This window comes from Phocoena sinus, chromosome X (genome assembly GCF_008692025.1).
Source record: "Phocoena sinus isolate mPhoSin1 chromosome X, mPhoSin1.pri, whole genome shotgun sequence".
Lineage (NCBI taxonomy): Eukaryota > Metazoa > Chordata > Mammalia > Artiodactyla > Phocoenidae > Phocoena > Phocoena sinus.
In genome coordinates this window covers 88182095-88193125 of record NC_045784.1, presented here as the reverse complement: position 1 = coordinate 88193125, position 11031 = coordinate 88182095, and the positions used below count along the sequence as shown (strand labels likewise).

The 11031-nt window shown below is 39.3% G+C and overlaps 1 protein-coding gene across 3 annotated transcripts; it reads right to left on the bottom strand.

Annotated features, from left to right (window-relative positions):
* Window positions 1–82: 82 nt before the first annotated feature.
* LOC116747614 (transcription elongation factor A protein-like 4) lies at window positions 83–2205 on the bottom strand. Of its 3 annotated transcripts, none has more exons than XM_032620022.1 (3): window positions 2065–2205; window positions 1409–1481; window positions 83–1046 (listed from the first exon to the last, which is right to left on the bottom strand). In XM_032620022.1, the coding sequence occupies exon 3, from the start codon at window positions 1018–1020 to the stop codon at window positions 376–378; it is 645 nt and encodes a 214-aa protein (XP_032475913.1). In that variant the 5' UTR covers window positions 1021–1046; window positions 1409–1481; window positions 2065–2205; the 3' UTR covers window positions 83–375. The 3 variants fall into 3 exon arrangements, with proteins under 3 accessions (XP_032475913.1, XP_032475914.1, XP_032475915.1); XM_032620023.1 differs by having other exon boundaries at window positions 91–1041; XM_032620024.1 differs by lacking the exon at window positions 1409–1481 and having other exon boundaries at window positions 91–1046; window positions 2065–2179.
* Window positions 2206–11031: the final 8826 nt, after the last annotated feature.

Sequence of the window (11031 nt, the reverse complement as noted above, 5' to 3'; positions counted from 1 at the left end):
TTTCATTATTGTTATGATAAAAGTAATGTGTTTTTTAAAAAGAATATAAACAGATGAACAAAAAACAGAAAAAAATCACCCATAGATAACCACTGTTAATCTTTTAGTAGACACAGCTTTCCGAGTTTTTTCTGTACATGAATCACTAGGTATCTTTGTAGTTTTACAAAAATGGACTGATGCTGTATATATGGTTCTGAAAACTGGTTTTTTAAACATTTTACAATGCACCATAAACATTTTTCCATGCAATGGATGAAAATCTGCTACTGAAACACACAGGGCTGCAGTTGGATAAAGAGAGTGACACCTAAAGCATAGTATTAGCATAAGGTTAAATAAAGCATAGGGCCTTGCAAATGCCTGCCAGGGGCACTACACAAAAGGAATGTCTTCAAAGCCCCTTTGTGGGGCCCTGCAGCCACCCCTGAGTTCCCTTGGGCCCCTCGGGTGGAAGGGGTCCTGTAAACTTTTTTGCATCCACATAAATCCCCCCAATTTCTGTCTGGTTTTCTTCACCTCATCCTCCACCCTGGCCATCTCGTCAAATTCTCTTATCATCTCTTCATTGCTCAAATGCATATCGTGTATGGCCTCCTTGTATTCCTTGAGACACTGAGCCAGCCCCTTGTTGGTTTTTCTTTTGGCCTTCCTGGGTACATCATCCCCAGCTGGGCGCTTTCCTGCAGCCCTTGGTTCGCTGGCTGGCTTTTCTTCTTTTGGCTTTCCCTCGCTCACTGGCTTTCCCTCACTCTCTGGTTTTCCTTCTTTTGGTTTTCCCTCACTCACTGGCCTTCCTTCTTTTGGCTTTGCCTCACTGTCTGGCTTTTCTTTATCCTTTAGGACTTCCTCATCTTCTGTCTTTCCCTTGAGATCTATCCTTCCCTTGTTTTCTAACTTTTCCTTGTCTTCCACAGTACAAGCTACTCCCAGCTTTCCCGCATCCGGTGGCTGTCCTTTGTTTTCCATCTTGCCTTGGTTCTCAGGCTTTCCTTCATTTTCACTGCAGAGTTTTTCCATGTTGAGTGTCCCTTCCTTTTCCTGTCCTGGGGATGGGGCAGGGGGAAGAGAAGACAAAGAGGAAACAAGGGAGACTGAGGGCTTGGGGATGGAATGCAGGTCCGGATAGTAGCAGTCGCTTCTCGCCCCTTGTCAGGGGTCCCCTGCCCTGGCCCGGCCTTCCTAGTGTGCCTTCTGCCCACCCTTTACCCCACCATTCCTCGTGCACACGTGAGCCAACCATTTCCCAGACAGACCCTGCCATTTTTCCCTACGCTTGCTCAGCATGGCAGAGTGTGTGTAAATGTGTTGGGAAGTGGGCAGTGGGGCCCCCAATTCTGCCCGAGCCGTGCCCTCCACACTCCCCACCCCTCTGGGTCCCTGTCCAGTGCCCTCCTCCTTCACTGACCTGCGGGTATTCTGGACAGGTTCCTCCTCCTTCTCTAGTCCAGTAGAGCACTGGGAACAACAGACACGTACACCTGAAGACAGACAGGAGACCGGGAATGAGGCATCGGTGGATGCATAGGGACTCGGGTCCTTTTTCCGAATCCTGGTCCTCCTCAGCCAACGTTTCCCTCCCCCACCTCCTCCGCCCCCACAGCACCCCAGCCGCCATTTCTGTTCACTCCTCCGGCGCCAGACCAGGATGTTTTCCAAACTAATTTTGGATCTCTGCGTCCTTCTCCCCCAGAGGAAACTCAACCCCCCCACCCTTGAGGTCAACTTTTACTCTGCGCACAGAGTGCCAGAAGGGGTTTATTTCCACTGTCTCACTGCTGGGGCACCCCCCAACTCATCATCTCCGGCTCCAAAATGGACGGAGGGTAGAGAAGAAGTGTGCAGAAAGGCGAATGGGTACTTGGGGTGTCCGCCTTCCCCACCCTCTGCCCAATGGCCGCTTGCTCCCCCTTAGCCGTTTTTCCCACCGCCATCTCTATCTACACTCTGGCCAGCTCCCCTCGACCCGGAGCCCATCCCCAACCTTTTTCCTTTCCGCGCCCGCCCGCTCCTCCTCCCCCATTCCGATGTCCTGCAGGCAGCGACGAGAGCTCTCACACTGACCTGAAAGAACCTGGAGCAACAATTAGGGGCGCCCAGATGGCTCCGGGTCCGACAGCAGGGAGAGAGAGCTGGCACCCGGACCGGTGCCCACTTCGGAGCCCGGCGGTCACGTGAGCGTTGCGTCACCCGAGCTCCGCCCTCGCACCCCGCCCACCAGCTGGAGTCTGCAAGCCGCCCACCGCCTCCCTCCGGCAGCTCCCCCAGCCAACCTCTCCCGGCCCTTTTGTCCTTTTCCTCTTCTTGAGAAGTTGGTCACAGAAAGAATTTTAATAAAAAACACAGAAGCTTTTATTAATGGGCTGGGCGGTCCGGGGAGGAGTCTATAACGTTGCTCTTAAATTCCGTTGAGAGAACGTAGACTCACCAATGAAATCTTACGCATGTGAACTTTAATATTGTACAAAGGGTAGAATATTGCACTTTAGAAAAAAATTAAGAAAAATGTTCCCGTCAAAATGAAGCTGTCCCTTTTTCCTGGTATGCTCAAACATAAATTTTCTAATGAATTAAATATTTAGATCTGAAAATGAAATTATATTTGAAGCAGAATGAAAGAATGAGTTTTTTAAGTGAGAGACTGAATACACAACGGGCGATGACCAGACCATATATAACAATAGAATTGTGACCCACAACCTCTGTAGCAAGCAGCCCCGCAAGCCAAACCACAGCCTCTACAGCAATCTTCGGGACTTGATCAATGACTGCCAGCCTCCCTATTTTTGCCTTGCCCCAATTAGAGAACCTAAATATGCTCCCCAAACCAGTAACAAAATGCCGCTGCTTCTAGTTACCTGGCTTCCAGCTTTTCCCTGACAACAACTTCCAATTAGAGAAAACCTGGTCTTCCTTTTTTTCACTCTAAAGCTTTCCCATTCCCTTGCCTGTCTTTAAGTCTCTGCCAAACACAAGTTAGGGGAGCTAACTCCCTTGTTATAACACGCTGTGAATAACTAGCCTCTGCTTTTACATAAGCTTTCTGTGTAGAAGGTCTTTAAAAATATAATAACTGAAAGTTAAACAAGAACAGCGTTGATGGATTTGATTACATTAAAATGTGTAACAGATTTGTTAAGGCATTGGGGACACATGCATTTCTCCCTGCTCTTGTTTTTTTTTAAATTTATTTTTTATTGAAATATACTTGAATTACAATGTTGTGTTAATTACTGCTGTACAGCAAAGTGACTCAGTTATACATATATATATATATATATATACATTCTTTTTCATATTCTTTTCCATTATGGTTTATCAAAACATATTGAATATAGTTCCCTGTGCTCTACAGTAGGACATTGTTGTTTATCCATTCTATAAATACCAGTTTGCATCTGCTAATCCCAAACTCCTGCTCCTACCCTCTCCCACCCCCCTACCCTGCCTGCTCTTGTTGAGTGTACTGGGAAAATTTTCTGAAGGGCAACTTTGTAAATTGTTTAAAAATAAAAATATTTTATATTTTGGCCCAGCAATTCCACCTCTAATATTTATCCATGGAGATAATTAGTAAGTTGCTAAAATAGAATCTTATGTTTTAAAACGTTTTATGGTTTTAAATTCACATAACAATTATTTGTTATGCATTTATCCTTTGCTGGAACTGGGGCTCCAGTAGTGATTCTGTAGGCTTTGTTTATAAAGGGAAAAAAATGGAGCATCACAATTGTCCATCGGTACAGATTTAGTTACATAATCTTCTTAGTATATTTGTTTACCCTAGTTATCTTTGGACATTTGGTTAGAAAAATAATCCTTTTATGTTGGGTGCTCAATATGCAGTAAAATTAATTATTAACTATCCATAACCCCAAATTACTGTGGATGGTGGGACACAAAGGATAACCAGAGGATGTGGTTTTGACCTCTAGAGAATACCACCTATCTGCCAGGCATTATGCTAGCTACCTTATCTGGTGTAGATTTCATTTATATCTGATTGAAGAACTCTTACTTCAATGAAGCGGAATGATTTATAAAGCTACAGTCTTAACTCACTGTAGTACTGGAATAAAGATAGAAAGAGGAATAAAACAGAGAGCCCACTAACATCTCCAGGTATAAAAGTTTTTAGTATATGATAAGGAAGCATTTCTGATCAGTAGTAAGATATAGGTTATTATGGAAATTAAACTTGTATAATTACTTTAATAGTTAAAGGAAAATGAAGAGCCATATTTTCTGACATACACTTAAATGCTTTTCAGAGTAGGCAAGAAAAATGAAACAAAAAGTATCCAGAATGGAAGGAAAGAAGTAAAACTATCTCTGTTTGCAAATGACATGATCATGCATATAGAAAATCCCAAGGAATCCACTAAAGAACTATGAGAAAGAAAGAGTTCAGCAATGTGGTAGAATACAAGATCAACATACGAAAATCAACTGTGTTTCTATATGCTAGCAAAAAACAATTCAAACAGGAAAGTAAGGAAACATTTCCATTCAAAATATCATCAAAAAGAGGGGACTTCCCTGGTGTCCAGTGGTTAAGACTCCACACTCCCAATGCAGGGGGCCTGGGCTCAATCCCTGCTCAGGGAACTAGATCCCACATGCATGCCACAACTAAGAGTCCACATGCTGCAACTAAGAGTCTGCATACTACAACTAAAAGATCCTGCACACAACAATGAAGATCCCACGTGCCGCAACTAAGACCCAGGACAGCCAAATAAATAAATAAAAATTTAAAAACTTGCTTAGATTTCAAAAAAAATCATCAAAAAGGATAAACCATTTAGAAATAAATTTATTTTGAAAATCCAAGACTTGTATACTGAAAACTATAAAGTATTGTTGAACAAAATTAAAGAATACCTAAATAAATGGAAAGATAGCTGATGTTCATAGATTGGAAGACTTCATATTGTTAAGATGGGCAATACTTCCGAAGCTGATCTACAGACTCGACACAACCTCTATCAAAATATCAGATGGTTTCTTTGCAGATTTTGATAAGCTGATCCCAAAATTCAAATGGAAATGCAAGGAACTCAGAATAGACAAAAACAATCTTGAAAGGGAAGGATAAAGTTTGAGATCTCATACTTCCGTATTTCAAAACTTATTATATAGCTACAAGAATAAAGACAATGTGGTACTGGCATGAGGACATATAGACCAATGGAATAGAATTGAGAGTACAGAAGTAAACCCTCAGATTTACAGTCAGTTGATTTTCAACCAGAGTGCCAAGAAAATTTAGTGGTGAAAGAAGAGTCTTTTCAACAAATGATGGTGAGACAACTAGATATCCACATGCAAAAAATGAATTTGGACTCCCACGTCACACCACATACAGAACTTAACTCAAAAAAAATAAAGTCCTAAATAAAAGAGCTAAAACCATTAAACTCTTAGAAGAAAATAAAGGTGTAATTCTTCATGATCTTGGATTAGGCAATGGTTTCTTAGATATGACACTAAAAGCTTAAGCAATAAAAGAAATATAGAAAAATGGGACTTCACCAAAATGTAAAACTTTTCATTTAAACAACACAATTAAGAAAGTGAAAAGACAACTCACAGAAAGGGAGAAAATTTTTGAAAGTAATATGTCTGATAAGGGACTTATATCTAGAATATACAAAGAGCACTTACAACTCAATAAAAAAAAATAAACAATTTAAAAATGGGCAGGGAATTCCCTGGCAGTCCAGTGGTTAGGACTCTGCCCATCACGGCCAAGGGTGTGGGTTCAAACCCTGGTCGGGGAACTCAGATCCTGCAAGCCAAGCAGCGTGGCCAATAAATAAATAAAATAAAAATGGGCAAAGGATCTGAATAGATATTTCAGCAAAGGAAATATACAAATGACCTATAAGCACGATGTTCAACATCATTAGCTGTCAGGGAAATGCAAATTAAAACCACATTGAGATACCACTTCATACCCACTAGAATGGATATAATAAAAAAAGGCAGATAATAACAAGTGTTTGCAAATATGTAGAGAAATTAGAACCATCACACAGTGATGGTGGGAATGGGAAATGATGCAGCCACTGTGGAAAACAGGCTGTCTGGCAGTTTCTCAACATGTTAAACCTTAAGTTATCATGTGACTTGACAATTTCACTTCTAAGTAAAGATCCAAGAGAAATGAAAAACTACGTTCACATAAAAACTTGTATGCAAAAGTCCTTGGCATCATTATTCATAATAATTAAAAAGTGGAAATATCCCTAATGTCCATTATCTGATGAATGGATAAATAAAGTGTGGTATAATAATGGAATACTATTTTTCAATAAAAATGGAATGAAGAGCTGATACATGCCAACAGGTACATGAAAAAATGCTCAACATCGCTAATCATCAGAGAAATGCAAATCAAAACCACAATGAGATATCACCTCACACCTGTCAGAATGGCTATTATTGAAAAGACAACAAATAACAAGTGTTGACGAGGATGTGGAGAAAAGGGAGCCCTCATGCACTGTTGGTGGGAATGTAAATTGGTGCAGCCACTATGGAAAACAGTATGGAGTTTCCTTAAAAAACTAAAAATAGAACTACCATATGATTCAGCAGTTCCACTCCTGGGTATTTATCTGAAGAAAACAAAAGCACTAATTACAAAAGATGTGTACCCTTATGTTCACTGCAGCATTATTTACAATAGCCCAGATATGGAAGCAACCCAAGTGCCCATCAATAGATGAATGGATAAAGAAGATGTGATATATAATGGAATATTACTCAGCCATAAAAAAGAATGAAATATTGCCATTTATGACAACATGAATGAACCTAGATGGTATTATGCTAAATTAAATGTCAGACAAAGACAAATACTGTATGATTTCACTTATATGTGGATTCTAAAAATCAAAACAAATATAACAAAACAGAAACAGTTATAGATACAGAGGACAAACAGGTGGTTGCCAGAGAGGAGGATGTTGGGGGGAGGAAAGAAATAGATGAGAGAGATTAAGAGGTACAAACTTCCTGTTGCAAAATAAATGAGTCACAGGTATGAAATGTGCAGTGCAGAATATAGTCAATAGCGATGTAATATATTGGTATGGTGACATATTGTGACTTGACTTATTGTAGTGATCATTTTGAAATGTATAGAAATTCCAAATCACTATGTTGTGTAACAGGAGCTAACCTAGTGTTGTAGGTCAATTATACTTCAAAAACAAATAAGCAAACTGATAGAAAAAGAGATCAGATTTGTAGTTGCTAGAGTGGGGGGAGGGGGGAATTGGATGAAGGCAGACAAAAGTACAAAGTTCCAAACATAAGACAAATAATTAAAAAAAAAGATAAATAATTACTAGGGATGTAATGTACAACATAAATATAATTAACACTGCTGTATGTTATATATGAAAAAGAGAGTAAATCCTGAATTCTCATCACAAAAAATTTTTTTTTTCTATTTCTTTAATTTTGTATGTACATAAGATGATGGATGTCCACTAAACTTATTGTGATAATCATTTCATGATGTATGTAAATCATCAAATCATTATGCTGTACACCTTAAATTTATACAGTGCTGTATGTCAATTATATCTCAAGAAAACTGGAAGAAAATAGTGGTAATAATAATAATAATAAAGAACCTAGCAGCTGAATACTTCCTGAATATAAGTGATCATTTTAAGCTGCTAATTTTTGGAGTAATTTGTTATGCAGGAATAGTAACCAGAACAACCTAAAGAAAGGATATGATAATACCAAATATGATAATAGATAGTGCACATAGCATAAAATATTTACTATCTGGTCCTTTACAGAAAATTTTATCAGTCCATGTCTTAGACCAAAGGGAACAACTAAACCTCCACCACCACCACAACCATCATCATTAAGATATGATGCTGAGTAAGTACTAATATAGATGCATATCAGGGTACAGGTAACATTTCATTCTTTTAAGGGGAGTAACTTTATTTAATACAATTTTAAACTTACAAAAAATTATTCTGTGTATTTTTGAAACAACTAATTCTTGAGTACTGGAAACCCATAAAGTAAAAGTTGATGGCCTAATGGAAAGAGTCTAGAATTCAGACTTTGCACTTTAAAAAAAATATTTAACCTCTTTTAGGCCCAGTTGGTTTGCCCATCTATGAAATGGGAGAATGGATAACTATCAAAAGACTGACAGTATTGAGTGTTGGCAAGGATATAGAGTAACTGGAACCCACATACCTACTCTAGGAAGTGTAAATTGATAGCCACTTTGGAAAACTGTCAATATCTACTAAGGCTAAACACTCAAATACATTTTGACTCAGCAGTTGCACTCTTGGTATATTTCAAAGGAAATATGCCCTTGTGTACACCAAAAGACATGAACAAGACTGATTATTAAGCTCAAAACTTAAAGCAATGCAAATGTCCATTAACAGAAAAAGAGTGTTATAGTCCTATAATGCATTACAATACAGACATGAAAATGAACAAACTACAACCACAAACAACAACATGGGATAAATATCACAAATATAACACTGATACTTCCATTGTAATCCCTCCATCTCTCTCCTCCCTACAAAAACACATACCTGTGGAGTCACAAATGGGGGCAGATTTGAGGCCACAAGAAAGAATTTAGGGAGAGGGAAAAGCAGAACAGCCCCTAGAACTCAAACTGATGTCTGACATCCCCAGCTGTTGGAGTTTAAGGGAAAAACATTATGCATTTTATGCTTATGAATTTTAATTTGAATTAATTCTCCAAATGGAGATTAAGATGGGTCAAACAAATTAACACTGTATTAGCTTTTATTTTAAAGTATTTCCTGTCAAGCAGATTGATGCAGAGAAGCACAGTTTCTATACACTTCTAATAGGTTCAAACACTCAAAGGCTAATACCATGTCTGATAGACCAGACAGTAAAGTGAGATTCAGGAGATCACCTGGGTCCTGGTGTCAGTTCTGACCCAATAGCTGTGTGACCTCTCTGTGAAGATCCCATCTGGGAAAAGACACTGTGTTCCTAGAAGGGACAGAATTCACTATGCCAGTCCAATTATTTTAACAAGAACAATAACTATGAACCTTACACTTTCTTAAAACAAAATTCCCAGTGGTGTACGACAAAATACCTGGTCAAACATCATGTCCACCCAAAGTCATATGGTCACCACCTAGCTTTAACTCCCAAGAGCTGACATTGTTCACACGTACCTCTGTATAAGGAACCTTTTGAAGGAATACTTAGTGACATCATGGTCAGGTTTCAGGATTTCACAAGAATTTTAGGGCAACAGCAGATCAGTGAGGGGCAGGACTGAGCATGTCACAACCCCCAGATGGACGCTAGGAAACATGGCAAGGACTGGATTGACAACCTGCTAGAGGGGAGTACAGAGCTCCCACGCTCCACTCATGCCCACAAGTAATCCTAGATTTGCTTTTAAACTCCCTCATATTAAGGAGAAAGCATAAATGGCCACTTTTTCAAACTTCCTCCTCCCCAACACCACACTCATTCCATTCTCTTCTTATCCAGGAGTAACCAGTCATAATCAAAGAGAAGGAGGGCACTGATGGGTTAGGAATCACGACCAACACCATTTTGTTGGCCCCTGTCCTGGAGAAAAATTTAGTGAGATTTTCATCCTGCCAAGTTAATGTGGTGGGTTTTATTTTGTCAGGCATATATGCTGGAAGGTGAAAAAATAAAATCAACTTAATATTCAGATAGCTTGAGGAAAAATATAATGGGGGAGAGTCAATTTTCTCTTGATCTATTACTATAGTTCATTTTTTTACATCTTTATTGGAGTATAATTGCTTTACAATGGTGTGTTAGTTTCTGCTTTATAACAAAGTGAACCAGCTATACATATATATATATGTTCCCATATCTCCTCCCTCTTGCATCTCCCTCCGTCCCACCCTCCCTATCCCACCCATCCAGGTGGTCACAAAGCACCGAGCTGATCTCCCTGTGCTATGCGGCTGCTTCCCACTAGCTATCTATTTTATGTTTGGTAGTGTATATATGTCCATGCCACTCTTTAACTTTGTCACAGCTTACCCTTCCTCCTCTCCATATCCTCAAGTCCATTCTCTAGTAGGTCTGTGTCTATATTCCTGTCTTACTCCTAAGTTCTTCATGACATTTTTTTTCTTAGATTCCATATATATATGTGTTACCATATGGTATTTGTCTTTCTCTTTCTGACTTACTTCACTCTGTATGACAGACTCTAGGTCTATCCACCTCACTACAAATAACTCAATTTCGTTTCTTTTTATGACTGTGTAATATTCCATTGTATATATGTGCCACATCTTCTTTACCCATTCATCTGATGATGGACACTTAGGTTGTTTCCATCTCTGGGCTATTGTAAATAGAGCTGCAGTGAACATTTTGGTACATGACCCTTTTTGAATTATGGTTTTCTCAGGGTATATGCCCAGTAGTGGGATTGCTGGGTCATATGGTAGTTCTATCTGTAGTTTTTTAAGGAACCTCCATACTGTTCTCCATAGTGGCTGTACCAATTCACATTCCCACCAGCAGTGCAAGAGTGTTCCCTTTTCTCCACACCCTCTCCAGCATTTATTGTTTCTAGATTTTTTGATGATGGTCATTCTGACTGGTGTGAGATGATATCTCATTGTAGTTTTGATTTGCATTTCTCTAATGATTAATGATGTTGAGCGTTCTTTCATGTGTTTGTTGGCAGTCTGTATATCTTCTTTGGAGAAATATCTATTTAGGTCTTCTGCAAATTTGGGGATTGGGTTGTTTGTTTTTCTGATAATGAGCTGCATGAGCTGATTTTAAATTTTGGAGATTAATCCTTTGTCAGTTGCTTCATTTGCAAATACTTTCTCCCATTCTGAGGGTTGTCTTTTGGTCTTGTTTATGGTTTCCTTTGCTGTGCAAACGCTTTGGAGTTTCATTAGGTCCCATTTGTTCAGTTTTGTTTTTATGTCCATTTCTCTAGGAGGTGGGTCAAAAAGGATCTTGCTGTGA